At 37.1% G+C, this 19,739-nt stretch overlaps 1 protein-coding gene across 1 annotated transcript; it reads left to right on the top strand.

Annotated features, from left to right (window-relative positions):
* Positions 1-335: 335 nt before the first annotated feature.
* LOC124366882 lies at positions 336-1,046 on the top strand. The gene has a single exon (XM_046823482.1). The coding sequence runs from the start codon at positions 336-338 to the stop codon at positions 1,044-1,046; it is 711 nt and encodes a 236-aa protein (XP_046679438.1).
* Positions 1,047-19,739: the final 18,693 nt, after the last annotated feature.

The following is a 19,739-nucleotide window of genomic DNA, read 5'->3' as shown; positions in this document are numbered from 1 at the left end:
TAACACTCTAGAGCATCATGCACTGTCCGTAGAATTCAGCTCTTTTGCTCTTAATAATTGCTTTTGCCTTTTAAAAGTTGAAAGCTATTCTGGAAATCCTGTTGTATTGAAGATTACGAGTCATTGTGCATCATTCTTGTGGATATTGATAAAATTCCATCCTCAAAACTGGGGCATAGCAAATAGAAAGTATTGATGATTGGATAGCTTGCAGAATAGACACAACATTTGAAGCAGACGATTTGAAGCTTTACATGAAGATTTGCACCGCTGAAGATGCTGTACTCCTTCAGAACGATCTTACACAAATAGATGTATGGTCTCAAGCTAACTCAATGACTCTCAACCTTGAAAAGTCTAGCTGCATCACTTTCAACCGCAATAAGTCTCCAGTCTTCCACACCTACTCAATCAGAGGTCATGCACTTCATAGAAGCTTATCTGTCAAGGATCTTGGTGTGACTTTATCATCTAATCTATCTTGGGAACTTCACATCAGGAATATATGCAATAAGGCTGCTCGCAACTTGGGCTTGATACTGAGACTCACCAAGCCCTTTAACGACATTCACTCATTGAAGATTTTGCACTATGCACATGTCAGACCCCATCTCGAGTACTGCAGCGTCGTTTGGTCACCGCACCAGCACTACCTTGTGGATGATATTGAGAAGATACAGAGACGTTTCTTGCGACTTGTTGGGGTTCGTCTTGGTTATAGATACAAAGAGGTCCCCATACAAAATATTGCTACTTTCCTGAACATACCATCATTCAGTTCTAGACGCTGTATTCAGGATGTGATGTATCTCTACCGTTTGATCAACGCTGAGTTGGAATGCCCTGACCTTCTAGAAAAAATCAACTTCAAGGCATCGTTTGGAACCAGAGCCATGAATTCTTTCACCAAGGTCGCAGCTTCCTCCTCTTATGCAGCAAATGGCCCAATGCTGAGGATTCAGCGGCTAGGGAACAACATTCCATCTACCCTCGACATCTTTATCGCATCCAAATCTGCAATCAAAAGCCGGCTTGCATCACTGTAGCTGTTATTGTTATTGGCTCGTCTCTACACCTACCCTGCCTGTGTTGTGTCTCAGTCTTTTATTTTATTATCACAGTTAATTTGTTTGTCAAAACTGTTACCTACGTCATAGTTCATTTCTTGTTTTGCATCGTTCTTGTTAAGCATCTTTCTTTGTTATTGTTATATATTTATCTATTTATTGTTACACATTACTTGTTATCTATTTATACTTTCTTGTTATATCTTACAATTCATATCTATTTGTTTCATTATGTATCTATTGTTTTGTTTACTGGTTGCATATTCTATTGTTTTTGTTTTTGCCTACTAATTAGTTTTTTTTGTAAATTGTTATGCATGTAGATAAAATTGAAACTTACTTGTTGAAATGGTTATGTCGTTGAAATAATAAAAATAAAAAATTAAAAAAACATATCAGAAAGGCATTCTATTTAATTAAAGTTTTTGAGCTACGGCTAACAAGCATTATTACAAACACTAACACTGAACTCTAAGGCTTTACTTGGGATTTTGCAGAATAGAAGGCTTCTTAACCAACTGCGGGTCTTTTACTCTTCCTACTTCACTAATTCAGTAGAAGATTAGCTTACAGTCACCTTATTATATCAGAATCAGAATTCATTTATTTCGGTAATAACAAAACGTTACAAGAAATGTCACATACTAAAACAAAAACAGACAAATAAGGTGATCAGATCCTGACATAATGCGAGCAAACCTCTTTTGGAGTCTAAATACTCTTAAAATTTCACTAGACGACCCCCAGAATCTAATACCATTTTAACCTACTGCACTCATAAGGATAGTAAATCTGAATTATAGTCCCTTTACAAGTACATGCATTAATACTTGAAATTGAAAACAATTAAGTTTAAACCAAACCGATCCATAGACAGATAAACAGACTACATTTTTTCTTCATATTATTTGGAATGGGATGTCGGGGAGATCAACATATGATAATAAGTCACCCATTGGTATAGTCACTAATATTAAGAGGATCTTTTAAGTTGCCTATGCATTGAATTGCTTTTCCACGGTTGAAATGCGTTTCACTGAAATCAAGGTGCCTTATTTAGTCCTGATGATTCTACTGGAATCCACGCAAAGGTGATGATTTTAATTATCGATGGCGCCTCCATCTCGACTGCCTCGACTTAAAATTAGTCTTGTCGACTGTTGATGAAATTTGCTGGAAAACGTAGGAGTGCCGAAGAAATCGGACTTCCTGAAAAGGGTAATGGCAAGAGAAAGAAGTCGGGCGCCTGGCGAGCTAAAAATGAATCACGGCTAAATATACTGCGGGCCCGGAGCGTTGTGGGGTACTGGCATCTCAGAGTTGGCCGCAAACAGCAACGGGCTCTCTGGCTGATGACAAACAGACGAGCAAAACATCATTAGTAGCTAGGGTCATGTTTGTGTAAACAGGCCGGGAGTCACGAGTATGTACTACTTCCGATCCCGCAGTAACCGCCTCGGCTTCCCAATTCCTACCACGGATTTTACCAAACTTAGTTTTTGAATAAGTAGTAAGAGAAATCTTTAAACAATTTTGGATTCTTAAAGTCATTTGGATTTGGACAGTAAGTTCATACTGGGCCCGAGAGAAATTTGTTTGTTCGAAAACTCTAACAGAGAGGATCCATAGACTTGACGCTTGGTACCAAAGGTAGAAATATACTTCTAACATTTTTACGTTGCTTTGTGTAGCCAAGATGGCAACGAGAAAATTGCAGAATTTGCAAAAAAAATTCAGTACAATTATGCAATTTTATCGTGGGTTAGTACCACATGTGATAAGTTGTTTTCTTTTTATTTGGTTGGTAAGACTTAGTTACGTTTTGTAGATAATCCGTTATATCAGTTTATTCTTCTTACTAAAAGGTATTGGACACTTCTGGTGCAACGGAAAGAAAGAAACGTGTAATGAACGGCTGGCTGCCACATTAAAACTTCAGGTAGAATATTAATTTAAGCTTTATATGTCATTGCTGAATTTGCTGAATTTCACAGAAACAGGTTTGTAGAGTTTAGACGTGTACTTCTAAGAAAAAACGTTATTTTTAGTGTCTTTTTTCAAATGTCATATTTTACACGTCATCCGTTAAGTCTTTTTCACAACCCCTGTCCGTGTCATCAACACGCAAACGAAGCCATTAATCTATTTGTTCGTCGGATATTTCTATGGTACAATAAACACTAGAGATAAAACAATGAAATACTCTAGGACTTGTCGTCATGCAACAACATGCGGATAGCTGTCTTCACTGTGAGTCTACAACGAAATCAATAGGTGCGAACACTTACGATAGAGGACCAAGGAAGTGCTGACATCTAGTAGAAAACACCAGAACTACTTGCGCTGTAGAATTGCTTTATGCGCAATATTACGACAGACAACAGGAACAATATAACGATGCGTAATATTACGTCAGTAGCACACTTTTACGAAACCGCTATAAACGTAATATTACGTTAAAACCCGTGAAGGAGGCTTTAACCATTAAAGACCTTACAGGCTTTATTGAAATGGTTCCGTTGCCCTTCTGTCTGTGCGATAACTCTCGATCGAAAGATCTTAGGAACTTGAAACTGGATACTCGTCCTTGGTCCAAAGAAGAACTCTATCGATTCATAAGGTAAAAAGGTCAGAGCTGTCCGTGATCCTACCTGTCCGTCTGTGCAATAACTTTTTATAGAAAAGTCCTAGAGACTAGAAACCAACATGGTTTCTCACTACGTTCCGTCAAGACATCAAATTCTCCTTTATATCGGTTTATTGTATTGTAAATTACGCTTTTTAAACATTTTTTGTACTGTCAGCTTTACAATTTGCTACATTGGAATAAAAAATCCAAACCTAGCCGGTTCAGTGAGGTTAGTTCTAGCACCAGTCAATAGAATACGCTATAGAACTGCACTAGGTCCAGTATGTGATATTTATATGTTAGGCCACCGGATTGTGCCGTAAATTGTTTTATGAAACGAACACTTCTTAGTTTGAAGTTGGTTTTTGACGATGGAAGGATTGTGAAGGAAATTAGAAGACGAAAATTGTGATTAAAATAACTCATAATAAACAACCAATCTCTCAAAAACACTAACATTAAAAACTATTCTTTCAATTTGATCTAAGCCGAAATAGGTAGGTCGCTACACAAGTGTAGTGACCGTAATCTTGAACTTTAAATCGAATAGACCTCGTTCCGAGAACACAAAGCGCGATAAAGCAGTAGATAAAAATAACTATTGACACTACAAGATAAAAACAACACTGACCACCTGATCTCGTGATTATCACCAGCTTCGTTCGATAACGTTTGTTATATAATCTACAATAACGTAACATGTTTGTTTTAAATAGATACTAAATTACGGCAATTCGCGTAACGAGTCAGATGTTATCTAATCTTTGCACTGCATTAATAACGATGTATAAAAACAATCATACGGACAACGTGTGCTATAAACCATTTAAAGTTTCTGACACTTTCGAATTTTGACTGTTTGTATATTCTGGTACGTCTACCAAGTTGACACCCAAAGAGAAATAGAAATTTGCAATGAGACACATTTCTGAATTCGTTAAACCTAGTAACTATGCCTTTCCTACATTTGAAGTTAATACACATTTTTATACATACACAGCTTCTAAGCTCTATAATACATTATATTTCGCTGTGTCCTCTTCGTCAACATTGGGTACGTTTATTTATACTCAAGAATGAAACGCTGACTCTTTACAATTGTTGATGTTGGCTCATGAATAAGTAACATTGTTAAAACCCTCCGACTGCCCAAAGTATTTTCCTTAAACGCCATCTGTTCTTTCCCAGTTTTGCAAGCTTTCTTTCTAAAATCTGTAAAAAATAATTTGTTACTACTAACTATATTTGAAATCTATCATTTTGTTAACAATTATCAGTATAAAACAATGATAACTAGGGTAAATATTTTAATTTGATTTTGTTACGATAAGTGGGGAGTTTGTTTTTTGTTTTACATCTAAAACGATCACAATACAACAAGATAGCCTAAAGATCACAAATTTAGTTTACTTTCAGCAACCAAAAATGTATAGTTTTGTATGAGCCTAAAATAAACAACGGATATCCTTTGAATGGTATTCGAGGGGGTAAATATTTTTTGTTGCATGAGTGTGTAGTGGTTACATCCTTATCTTTTGTGTCGACGTATCTTTGTGGATTATGTGTATGTTGTTGGTATATAGTTTATGCATGTAGGTACTTCAGTTTATTATTTATTAATTATGGTAATGTGATTCATTATTTATATCATTGTGCCTGTGGAATATGGTAATTTCGTACATACTGTATATCTTATACTTATGCGTTATATATGGGAGAATGCTAGAGTAGAACAAAGAAAAGTTTATATGCTCAATCAAACTTATATATTATGATGCAATAGTCATGTTACCAACGTTTCAGGAGAACTACACCATTAGTAATTTGAGTTTCGTACATTCCTTGTAGACCAACTTGAGAATATTAAGGTGAATTCAACAAGAGAATGCAATGCAAATGTGGCTGTATTGAATTTCATGCACAATGGCAACACTTGCATTTCCCACTTCAAAATCTCGCCTTTTTACATTTTTTTTTTTTTTTAAGGAGAAGCCGATCCCCTTTTAAGCCTTATTCTGCCCGTCCTCATGGGCCACTGGCCTGTGCGAGGATCTTATCAAACAGAATAAGGGGGAGAGTCGATACAGTACAAGGTACTGATAAAAAGTGCAAGGGCTTACGCCACACTGGTCTAGTCAATTGTTGTACTAGGACTGGCCATCAGAGTGCGTTGTGTGGGTTTTATTACAAAGTGTGTTCCAATGATAAGTTGTGGTTCTTTAATTCCTTTTCCAATGGTTTCTATTATTTACTCCTTCAATTAAAACACCGGAATACGAAATGAAGGAATGAGTGTTCGAACCCAAGGTCAACTGGTCCTTAGAAAAGTTCGTCCATTAATACTCCAGGGAAGGAAAACTAAAGGACGAATAGTTCAACGTGGGTTCCGAATCACTGAGGCATCGGTTTGGTTGACTGACAAATCCGACTTCCAGTCTTTACGTTGTTCGAAAAATCCGAACGAGGTGTGGATAATAATATAAGGAATTTGAAGTTTATTTTTGACGATGAAAGTTTTGTGAAGGAAATATAAGGAATCTTTTCAGTAGGACACAGAAAGTGAAATTGTAATAAACTATACGGGATCGAGGTAATTTGGTTAAACGAAAATTCGGTTAATTATAAACAATATACAAAATCACCCTTTCCATATTGAAAACACAAGAATTGCGTAAAGAGATAAATTACAGTATGAAAAACGACAAGAAGTGAATATGAGAGCTTTGTTTTACTGTGCTGCTTTTAACCATAAAGGTCGTTTTATTTATATATTTTCTTTTTTTTTGTTATAAAAGAGTCTCTCTTTTATCTGCAAGTGAAACCTATGATTGTATTAGATACACAAGTACTACAAAATAGAGACACGGAAGATTGAGTGGTCTGCCCTTTGTGGGTTGAGAGGTTAGGTAGTAAATGTTTGAAAGGTAACAATCAAAGTTACATATCACAGTCCTAGCGGCAGTCGTCGGAACTAACTGAAATATTCTCAAGACCTCAGCATACCTCGTCCGTATGAATACTTTATCTCCTAATACGATCAAAATAAACACAATTTTTTGGTAACAATCAATGTGGTTATTGCATATTCTAATGTGCCTGCAAGTTCTATGTAGTGCAGATGTTTGTTTTTGTTGTATTCTTGTAGTGTTTTCCTGACCGCTCTCAATTTTTAGATACTATGCTAGAGGTCTGGCACTAGGAGAACCTTTTATTGGAGGTGGCATAAAACCGAAATATAATGGCTGTAAATCATGAGTATTTTCGGTTTGCAGTGGTGGTAATTCTGGAACGCCAGGAATTCCACTCCACTCTGCGTAGCAACAACTGATAGTGTTCTAGTGTTTGCGTAAATATAAACACTATCGTTTAAGCAACTTGTGAGTTTCGTAAACACAAGTCAGGCTGTTTGTAAATATTTCAGGTAAACACACTAAGCTTTCTTTCACCTGAACTGTTTTATTTGTTTGGCCGGTTTTACTTTTACGTCATGAAACGCATACTTGCCAAGAAACAGTCAACACATTGTTTTTCTTTCTCAAAATGTTCAATTATGTGAGCAATAAATGTATATGAGTTGTTTCCTTATCAGTAACGCAACGTCAAGTACGACAATGTCACATAAAAATTTATATAAGTTTTTCAGAGAACTATGTAGTGATAAAAAACCTAACTTTTTGTTCATGTTAGACGACAATGTTGTTTTATAAATTGATAATCATTTTAATTTCATTCATCAGGGCTATGCACGCTCTGTCAGTACTAGACAATATGACGTAAGTAACTGGATATTATCAAGTTTTCCAGAAAGTCTGGTGAGCAAAAACTAGAACATTTAATAGATAGACCGTATAGGTTGCTGAATTAATTATTTGAATTTAGTTGCTTAACTCTCCTGGTGGTAAGAAATTTACGGTGACAATGATAGCACGCTTTCAATAAACGTAAAATTTGGTAAAGTAATTACGATTGCTGTAGACTTATCTATTGATGTCTAGACTTCAAAAAATAACCTTAACGATATTTTTGCGTTGCCGTTTTCAGCCGTATATGCCTAAGAAACCTTACAAAGTAAAAAACAGACTTTTCACATATCATCAATTTTCGCTTCATACAGCACCGAAAAACAATTGACACAACATACAACACAACACAATTACATCGCTTAAGGATTTTCGTCCTCTCTGTGAAGAGATAAAGAGTTCAAGAAGTACAACTTAGATTGGTAGTGCCAGTAATGCACACCCGCTTTTAACGGTGAGTGGAGGGGAGAGCTGTACAGTGATTACCGGAAGCTCAAAAATCAGCATTTGCTTCTTCACCTAGCTTTCCATTTTGTATAATGTTTTCACCAGTATTATATTCCAATTATTTTTTAAAGCTAGGTTTCTTTTTCATTATTTTCAAGGTTTCTCTTATCGTCCTTGGGAAATAATAATCTAGGTACAGATTATCCCTTCAGTTTATAGTTTTTACTAAACCACTACTTTGTGACAGAGTTCAAATAATAAGGAAAATACAATTAAAAAATAACTTATTTATCTTAAATATGACTTAATCGATTTTTTGTTTTTGGTAGTAGCTTCTATCAAAAGCAAACTGACGGAGATATAATGGGATCACCATTGCCACATGTAGGGGCGTGGAAAACATTTATAAGATTGCACAGGAAGCAGCACAAAAGAAACCGAATTTACACTAATAAAGCCGTACAGTAAAGTGAGTTTTTACGAATGGAGTTATCTGTAACAAATACCACGCACTCTAACCAAGTTTATTTTAGAAGTTTAAATCAAAAGGAGCTTACTATTTTTAGACGCAGTGACAAAGAGGGCATTAGACGGAAGTAGGGATACTCGGTAAACAGGAAACTAACTTACATAAATAAATATATGAATGCTTAATCCCACGATCAACCAACCCAGACGGTCGGGGCATTGCACGTATTAATCGTGGACTATCTGAATAATCGATAAAGTCAACTAGAATACAGGAGGGAGTGCATTATTGTAAGGAATTACAGGAGAATGGGTACACTGCTACATTCCAAATTAATGAAGTTTTTATGAATAGGTTTAGAAAATCCCTAACGGGCTACGCCCCACTGGTCTTTAAAGTTGTGGAAATACCATCTTGGTCTCAATTGCGAAACATTAATTGAAAGAACGTTTTTGATATTTGACAGGTGTAAAATATAATCAACTTTGTAAAGATTGTTTTATGGCAGCACGCCCATATGTTTGAGTTAATTTAACAACTATTTTCAGTTTATTATATTTATAACTTTTCTTCTTCTCATTTAAGCCACAGCATTAGCTATACCGGCTTCGATGTTCACTGGTTTTTATTATCAAAGTACATTTACTGTATAATGTCTGCACATGATTCGACCTCCCGGGATTTGAACCCGTGATCTCTCGGTTAAAGAGCCGAGACTATAACCATTAGTCTACGGAGGAGGACTATTTTTATAACCTTGACAGCAAACAGTGAGCTTAATAAGTAGCAACACTTTTTATTCCTACCTTTTCTGCAAAAGCTGTTGAGCACACAGTAAGAACATGTCTAGATAAGAAAATTAAAAGTTTTAGTAAAAATATATTTTTAACTAAACATTTGAGCAAATATTAAATATAGAATGCTTGGTTACAGACATTAAAGGTACTATCTAACTTAACGGTATATTTAAACACTTAAAAAATCCTTTCTTAGATGTTTTTTGACAGAAGTAGACTTCTCGCATATATATTATATTGATCGGGAAAATAAGGCAAACTTAACATTGGCGTCGGAAATATAATTCACACGAACCAGAAGTGCTCATTCCGTACGTGCAAAGCGCACGGAATTGCGTGCGGAGCCGCGGATAACTGCTGGAATATAAATATTTTTCAATATACGTGTAAATAGTGATATGTTTAAATCATAAAGTTTAATTTTTGAAAAGTAAAATATTCAGTTTTGTAAAGATTAAATAAGAATAAATGTTGTTAATCTCGAGATTTAAAAGATTCCCGTTTACTCCCGTTTACTCTGTTGGAAAATTTGTTGGCATAAATGCTATTATCGACATGCTAGAGAAATCTAAATCAATTATTGATTTCCTTGCGTGACAAGAAAGCTTCTAGTTCAATCCGCTTCGTTGTATCGCATGGACAAACACATGAATCAAATCGTCTAACCATCGTGGATAAAGAATATTCTCTTGCTCTCGTAAAAACGATATTTAATTCTCCATACCTCATTATTGGAAAAAGACAACATTTTAAGTAGTGTTGATTCATTGTAAATAGTTTTTCATCTGATGGGTCTTCCAAGAAGAAGCTTATTTCTTGGAAAACGTTTTTTTCTTCCCAGGATGAGCTTACTCCTAGTCTATACTGAATAATCTAAAATAATGTTCTAAGCTTGACGCAGTAACGCGCCTACCACATTTTACTGCGGTGGACGCACCTTACAAAATCGATTCATAACTCGTGTCGCAGAGAAGGTATTAAACAACTCTTCAACTACTGTCTAGTTATAATACATGTAGTTAACACATTCACTGCTATTTGACACTGAATGATCTTGAATAATGTTTCTATGCTTGATGCAGTAACCCGTCTACCACATTTTACTGCGGTGGACGCACCTTACAAGGTCGATACAAGACTCGTGTCGCAGTGAAAGTTTTAAACAACTCTTCAAGTACTGTCTAGTTGTAATACATGTAGTTAACACATTCACTGCTGTTTGGCACTGAATGATCTTGAATAATGTTTCTATGCTTGATGCAGTAACCCGTCTACCACATTTTACTGCGGTGGACGCACCTTACAAGGTCGATACAAGACTCGTGTCGCAGTGAAAGTTTTAAACAACTCTTCAACTACTGTCTAGTTGTAATACATGTAGTTAACACATTCACTGCTGTTTGACACTGAATGATCTTGAATAATGTTTCTATGCTTGATGCAGTAACCCGTCTACCACATTTTACTGCGGTGGACGCACCTTACAAAGTCGATACAAGACTCGTGTCGCAGTGAAAGTTTTAAACAACTCTTCAACTACTGTCTAGTTGTAATACATGTAGTTAACACATTCACTGCTGTTTGGCACTGAATGATCTTGAATAATGTTTCTATGCTTGATGCAGTAACCCGTCTACCACATTTTACTGCGGTGGACGCACCTTACAAAGTCGATACAAGACTCGTGTCGCAGTGAAAGTTTTAAACAACTCTTCAAGTACTGTCTAGTTGTAATACATGTAGTTAACACATTCACTGCTGTTTGACACTGAATGATCTTGAGTAATGTTCCTAAGCCTGACTCAGTACTGTTCGAATTTTCATATTTCATACAGTGTTCTACTGTAACGAGGTATTTCAAAGTCACCCAGTACGGGGTTCATTCAACCCTAATTGTTCTCAACAGTCCTTTTTTTAATTATAAAAGTTCCGTTTCTCTTTCTATGTGGAGGGATTGTTGAGCTATTGGCTTTAATAAAGCAAACGGTATACACGGAGATTCCATCTGGGCTTTCTACGCCGCGACGTACGCGGACAGAAGCCAAATTCTGCGGAGTGGTAACGGGAAAGATAACTCCGTCGTAACCTAAATTCCACGAGCCAGATTGCGCCTGTGTTAGGCTCAATGTTTATCGGTGAGCCAACTCCGTGAGAGCATCTCCACAAACAACTCCAGCCGCTCTCTTCTTTGTTCTTGTCGTACAGTTTTAGAACCGATTATAAATAAGTAACGAAAAGTGCCTTTCAAGTAAACAAAATTTATCGATCATCAACAATATGATCGTCATAAAAACCTTTGTGGTAATTGTGCCAAGTTTATGATCACCTTTGCAGTTTACATTCAAATTAATTTAACTCTTCAGTCCATACAAGCATTGTAGTAGTAATGAGGCATCGCAAAAATCACTTTCAAGGCTTCTTCCTTATTTCTACTGGTAGGTCTCTGTTGTGTGGTTTGTCGGAGGTATGCCCTGGCACACTTTCAAAAGATTTAAGCTAACCTTTTAGACTAACACGAAGTAATATTTAGACCCATTACATTCTTTGTTTAAAAACAACGGATAATAGCATTACGGAAATTCGACATCGTGATATGTTACAATATGTATAACACAACGTTTCGAGGATTGAAGAATTATCCTCTTCGTCGGGCGAAAAGATAATTAGTACATAAAAAAGAAAAAAGGGTCCAAACATACCCGAATACTGCTTCGAGTTCAGACAGGAGAAAATGAACCCTGGCGTTGTCACTGCTCAAGATGGAAGTCAAGAGCACAAATATGTCACACCAGCACAAGCGAAAGTGGGATACTGAAACTTTTCAATCATCCAAACATTGTGTTAATTTTGTGAATTTCCGAAATTCTATTACCCTTTTAAATCCATTATATTTAATTATTACTTAAGCCTGTCCTTTTCAGTAGAGTTTGGTAACATAGTCGCCCAAAAACAGCTCCTAAATTCTTTAGGATAGCCATACATTGCAGGTAAAGAGCAAACTATTTTTCATATTTCAATACAAGATCTCGTGGTATACTTGTTTTCAAAATTATTATTTGTAATGTTTCACACTGAATATTATACTCCAGATTGCAGATATCTATAAAAATTGCAATGAATTTGTCAGAATTTGAGATAGAACTACTGTTTTTAATACTGGTTTTATCTTTTGCAATCAAATGAGAACTGACAACAGCGTAAAAGAAACTGGACATAAACATTCTTTAATTAAAGGTCAGTACCTTACTACCTACAGTAAACTATGTAACTACGTTAACCTTTGTATTACCACTGTTGATGTTACGTAAATAGAAAAAAACAAAACTTGATCAATAAATCGATACAAGGTAGTGTCAAAGTACTTGACAGAACGTGACGAAGGAGTTATCGCACAGACAGACAGACAGACAGACAGGCGGGCTGACCTTTGACATTGTGACCACAAATCAGTAGGGTCTTTCCTTGGAGTAAAAGGAACCTATATACCAAAATACAAATCTATAGGCCCTTTCTATCATGGGTTATCGCACAGACAGACAGACAGGCGTGCTGACCTTTGACATTGTGACCACAAATCAGTAGGGTCTTTCCTTGGAGTAAAAGGAACCTATGTACCAAAATACAAATCTATAGGCCCTTTCTATCATGGGTTATCGCACAGACAGACAGACAGGCGTGCTGACCTTTGACATTGTGACCACAAATCAGTAGGGTCTTTCCTTGGAGTAAAAGGAACCTATGTACCAAAATACAAATCTATAGGCCCTTTCTATCATGGGTTATCGCACAGACAGACAGACAGGCGTGCTGACCTTTGACATTGTGACCACAAATCAGTAGGGTCTTTCCTTGGAGTAAAAGGAACCTATGTACCAAAATACAAATCTATAGGCCCTTTCTATCATGGGTTATCGCACAGACAGACAGACAGGCGTGCTGACCTTTGACATTGTGACCACAAATCAGTAGGGTCTTTCCTTGGAGTAAAAGGAACCTATGTACCAAAATACAAATCTATAGGCCCTTTCTATCATGGGTTATCGCACAGACAGACAGACAGGCGTGCTGACCTTTGACATTGTGACCACAAATCAGTAGGGTCTTTCCTTGGAGTAAAAGGAACCTATGTACCAAAATACAAATCTATAGGCCCTTTCTATCATGGGTTATCGCACAGACAGACAGACAGGCGTGCTGACCTTTGACATTGTGACCACAAATCAGTAGGGTCTTTCCTTGGAGTAAAAGGAACCTATGTACCAAAATACAAATCTATAGGCCCTTTCTATCATGGGTTATCGCACAGGTCAGATGGACAGACAAACAGGCGGGCTGACCTTTGACATTGTGACCACAAATCAGTAGGGTCTTTCCTTGGACTAAAAGGAACCTAAGTACAAAAATACAAGCCTATAGGCCCTTTCTATCATGGGTTATCGCACAGGTCAGATGGACAGACAGACAGGCGGGCTGACCTTTGACATTGTGACCACAAATCAGTAGGGTCTTTCCTTGGACTAAAAGGAACCTATGTACCAAAATACAAATCTATAGGCCCTTTTTATCATGGGTTATCGCACAGGTCAGATGGACAGACAGACAGACAGGCGTGCTGACCTTTGACATTGTGACCACAAATCAGTAGGGTCTTTCCTTGGAGTAAAAGGAACCTATGTACCAAAATACAAATCTATAGGCCCTTTCTATCATGGGTTATCGCACAGGTCAGATGGACAGACAGACAGGCGGGCTGACCTTTGACATTGTGACCACAAATCAGTAGGGTCTTTCCTTGGAGTAAAAGGAACCTATGTACCAAAATACAAATCTATAGGCCCTTTCTATCATGGGTTATCGCACAGGTCAGATGGACAGACAGACAGGCGGGCTGACCTTTGACATTGTAACCACAAATCAGTAGGGTCTTTCCTTGGACTAAAAGGAACCTATGTACCAAAATACAAATCTATAGGCCCTTTTTATCATGGGTTATCGCACAGGTCAGATGGACAGACAGACAGGCGGGCTGACCTTTGACATTGTGACCACAAATCAGTAGGGTCTTTCCTTGGACTAAAAGGAACCTAAGTACAAAAATACAAGCCTATAGGCCCTTTCTATCATGGGTTATCGCACAGGTCAGATGGACAGACAGACAGGCGGGCTGACCTTTGACATTGTGACCACAAATCAGTAGGGTCTTTCCTTGGACTAAAAGGAACCTATGTACCAAAATACAAGTCTATAGGCTCTTTCTATCATGGGTTATCTCACAGGTCAGATGGACAGACAGACAGACAGACGGGCTGACCTTTGACATTGTGACCACAAATCAGTAGGGTCTTTCCTTGGACTAAAAGGAACCTATGTACCAAAATACAAGTCTATAGGCCCTTTCTATCATGGGTTATCGCACAGGTCAGATGGACAGACAGACAGACAGGCGTGCTGACCTTTGACATTGTGACCACAAATCAGTAGGGTCTTTCCTTGGAGTAAAAGGAACCTATGTACCAAAATACAAATCTATAGGCCCTTTCTATCATGGGTTATCGCACAGATACTTTTAAAAACTTCTGAAAAGTACTCAACCTGGAAATGAAAGTTAAGAAGGAAATTGTAAAAATCGCTACTGAAGAATGTAAAACTATAACAATGTAAAACTCCATGGCATTAGCATATGTCCATACAATATCACTAGATTCTTCAAATGTGATGCTGACTGAATACTTCAATAATGAGGCACCCAGTCACGTTTTCCACTTTTAATTTTTCAATACTACGACTGTCCCATTTTAAATGTACCTAGTGTAAGTTATTCTACATAGCATTTTATTAGCAGAATTATTATAACTTGATGTTACTTTTGCATTATCTTTTATTACTATATTAATATAGTTCTGGTTGCTGCTATAAATTTAAATTATCGTTGTTTGTCATTTTGTGGAATAAAGAATCAGAAAACCCAACCTTTACAATGACACAAGGAATTTGTTAGTGCGCGGTCTTTAGCAGATCATAGAATGTTCAATCGATTTAACAAAACAACAGCAAAGTGGCATCAGCTACTACATCTAATGGGGAAAATCGGAAATTTCAAGAAAAGTTATTTGAAACGGAGGAAGGATAAAGCTTTTGGAATGCTGAACTACGAATCCCCTTAGAGTAGACCCAAATGAATTGTTGAAGATCCAAAAAGTGACGTTACAATTCATCAAAGACATTTAAAAAAAGTGATACCTTTTTGAAATTAACTACAGCATTTAGAATTTAATTAATAAATGAAATAGATACCCTTATTGCTGATTTAGGAATCCTATACACTTTTGTAAAGTGGTCTGAAGGGAAGGTCGTTATTTTTGAAGTAACGATTTATATGGAGTTTCGTCCCCAGACGTCCTTGGCTCCCCCAACAAATAGACGAGCTGACTCTTGTCTGACTGTCAGTAGTAACATATTCACGACTGCAAGTAATACGTTTACAAGACACGACATTCAGGACAGAGGACAGACAACCTCCCTCTATTCTATTATTCGCTTCAGCGGCCTCGCGTGATGTCTTGTTTTGTCACAACTTGCCAAGGTTTCCACTCAGTTTGTGTTGGATTATTCCTGTGTAGACTATGTTTCAGGTTTTGAAAATCTCAGTTCTTTCTTGCCAACATATGGGTTTTGCGCCTTGAAACTTTTTGTTGTTTCTTAGAAGCTAACGCTTCTATGTAGGGTGTAATTCTTGGATGCCGAAAAAGATAGATTCTTCTTCTTCTACTCATCTTTGTCGTTATTCAGTTTTCTCTCGCTTTTATAATGTTGAAAGCACCCATATTTAATGAGCAGAACAGTATGTTTCCAGGACTGGAATATACAGGGTGATTCAAAACTAAACGGCAATCTCTCGGGAGCTTATTCTATAGCTAAAGCTTATTCTTAAGTAATTCACATGAATCTTTTCAGAATTAAATGTTCTACAAATCTGTTTAAGAAAAAAATGACCTTTATTTAACATTTATGGAAGTAATCTTACGTTAAACACAAAAATGTGTTATTTCTTTGCACCAATTCTTGTGTTTTACGTAAGATATCTCTGAAAGTATTGCATTTACAGCTCTGGGACGAATTTTAATAAATTTGTCAGATATAAAGACATAAAAAACAATCGTATTTGTATCTTTGTAACTACCTTTACCATTTTTATACGGCCTGACTTCACCAAGGGTTCTGAAATCCGGGCGAAATCTTTCGCTAGGCGTAACTCGCTAACGAAGCGTTTCCGGGCATATGGTTATATTATGAACTTTTTTACTTGTTTTTAGCTATAGAATAAGCTCTCGAGAGATTGCCGTTTAGTTTTGAATCACCCTGTATATTCTTATTCAGAGTTCAAGAACTCTTTAAATAGGGTTAATCATATAAAGATTTAAAACTAATCAATTGTAGTAATGAACTCACCCACGTAATAGTTAGCATGTCATATACGTCAAGCATATATTTGAGGGTCCCAGGCTGACTGGAGGAAGTACCAACCATGTCAATGTACAGTAGAGTCTCACTGAACAACACATCCGTACCCACCAGAGGTGGTGAAAGACTGAGGAGAAATCAATAAAGGCACTTCCTGTGGTAGCGCGACCTGTCAGCTGTAACCTAGACGATGAGAACAAGATAGCGACGGATGTTCTCGATCTCAATCACAGTGCGATCAATTTTATTGGCTGAAAGCTCTTTGGATGTGAAGTGTTGTTTGGGTTTCCTAGTTAATTTTTTTTTAATATTGGAAACTAAAAGATTTATTATCTTCAACAGAGGGCTGACCATTGGTCGTTCTGCTAATTTTTTGTATGAAACCTCAATTAGTTGTAACACGGTAGTTAAAATTCACACCAAACAACTAGCCAATTTTGTTAGCAGCATCAAAGATTATAGCTTCTTTCAGGGTACGGTCCGAATTAACATAAGTCGTGTGCTCTACAAGCTGCCTGGATTTTCGTGTGGACTACCTCTGCGGAAGTTTTGAGGACACCAAAGCAGGTTGGGCTATAGATCTCGAGCAAAAAGAGACACTGATAGTAGGACCCAGCATTGAAGGGATGGACGGTATATACTCTGTCCAAAACAAAGTCTTTCTTGAATCTTCGATATTCTGGCACATGTTTCCCTCTTTTCATCCTGCAAAACTTAGGCTACTTCCTTTCCACAAGGAATAGTATGATAATTCTTAATACCTAAGTGTCCTTGCACCTATGCCTACATAGGTTAGAAAAACGACTCTTCACAGTATTTTCTGTTGTTTTCATACTACTCCATCATTCTTCAATAATAAACGTTAAACAAACCCTCCATATTTGTTACTTTACTTAGGCGGCGTTATTTGATACTTTCAGAAGATGTATTTAGTTGTTGTTAACCTTTGTTGTCAAATTGTTATAGAAATAAAAGTAGCCTACCCTGAATTAATAGGTTCTTTGTATCACCTTGAAACTCTATATTACTGAATTCAATTGGGAAAAGTAACAACGCCTGTTGAGTGTAAATTTTGAGTTTAGATCCAGTCGAACTTTCTCTCATTGCAACGTCTGGAATCTGATGCTGTCACAGACTTGACTCCTGGAGTATTGATTCATGTTCATCTGAAGAGAGTCAAAAAAGTCGGCGGCAGACAAGTTCAAAATTAACTTGTTACATCGTTTCGACATCAGAAGCACCTAGACTACAAAATATAGTATAATCTAGGCGAAGAGGTACTCTCATTGTCTCGTCAAAATACACAATTCACAATTGAATATTGCTTCACAATGACAGGATTCCATGAGTCAAGTTTATGACACCTTCAGATTCCAGACGCTGCAGTCAGAGGAAGATAAAATTGAGCTAAACCCAACATTGACATTGAATCAACCTTCCCACAGTAGACGGTTTGAGTGATGAAAAATCCTTTACCATTAGCTTTAGCTACAGTCGTAAATTATATTGCAATTTTTATTGCAAGTGAATATAAAGTCTACATTTAAATATAAATTGCTTTTGTTGTAAAATATTTCGATATAGACATTAATGGTCTGACTATAAGATGTTAATGGAAATTAACAGCATGCTATTCAAAGTCATTAAATCCCGATCACATTGATGAGATTCCAAACGTCATAAATCACACATTCAGTATTTTTTAACTTTCCTACAATAATAGTTAAGTAAACTGTTCAAATTTTGATTTATGTCTAGCTTTAAATCGAATTTATTGGAAATCTATGACCTTTCTTTAACCTCGAATTTGATAAGCATAATACGTACAGCCATTATATCAAAGATTACTATTGCTCAAATCTTAATAGATTTAACTTGAACTGATTATTTTTAAATTAATTTTCAAAACGTGTCGTTGCTTTTATTTAAAATAGTTAGTTAAACTGGTATAAATAAGAAGAAAATTCTATGTTTGAAATTGGTGGACGTTTATAATATTAAAAAACCCAACAAATTAGTGTTTGGTATATCTTGAACGATCAAAAATAAATTAGGTTTTGGGGTTTTCTGATGATATTCAACACATCTTAGACGAATTTATCTCAACTTTATTCTATCCAAAAAATAAAAATTCATTTGTCGTCTTACCAATCTTAAAAATTTGTAAAAACCAATCTTAAGATATTTGGCCTATTGCACCACACATTTTGATTTTTATGTTTGCATTTTGAGTCCATTGAAATTATTTCCCCATTATTTATTTTTTAAGCACACTTTTTCAACTGTAAACTTTTAAAACCAAGAATGTTTATGAATCTTTTCAAAATTTTCATTCGGTATTATTTTTAAATTTTACTAGGTATGTTTCTAGACTACCAAGACATTTCGTTCACAAATGTTTGTGCTAATTTTCATTCAAATCAGTTCACTCTTTCGGAAGTTATTGTGTTCAAAATAAGATAAAGAGGGTTGAAAACTAACTAAAATTTATATGTTTAGGCACCCTCTTATGACACTGGTACTATAACAATTATAAATAGAGCATATCTTAAATAACAGCAGGGGGTGCCGATGGTCGAGTAGTCTAAAATATGGTGCCAATATGGTGCCTACTGCAATCGGCCTGGCCAGCCCGGCCTTTCTCCACCCACTGCGACCGGCCTGGTCCAGCCCGATCTTCCTCCGCCCACTGCGACCGCCCGGCTCAGCCCGAACCGGTCTTTTATAAACTGTCAAAATGCATGCAGTTAAATGGACATCCGTTCACTACGACCAGTCCAGCCCCGCCCGAATATGCTGGGTCAGGCTGGGCTGGTCCAGAGCAGTTGAGTAGGCGGAGAAAGGCTGGTGTGGGCCAGGTCAGTCGCAGTGGGTGGAGAACGGTCGGGCTGGGCCAGGCCGGTCGCAGTGGGTGGGGAAAGGCCGGAGTGGACCAGGCCGGTCGCAGTGGGTGGAGAAAGGCCGGAGTGGGCCAGGCCGGTCGCAGTGGGTGGAGAAAGGCCGGAGTGGACCAGGCCGGTCGCAGTGGGTGGAGAAAGGCCGGAGTGGACCAGGCCGGTCGCAGTGGGT

Source organism: Homalodisca vitripennis, chromosome 7 (genome assembly GCF_021130785.1).
Source record: "Homalodisca vitripennis isolate AUS2020 chromosome 7, UT_GWSS_2.1, whole genome shotgun sequence".
Classification (NCBI taxonomy): Eukaryota; Metazoa; Arthropoda; class Insecta; order Hemiptera; family Cicadellidae; genus Homalodisca; species Homalodisca vitripennis.
This window is presented reverse-complemented; position numbering and strand designations above follow the sequence as displayed.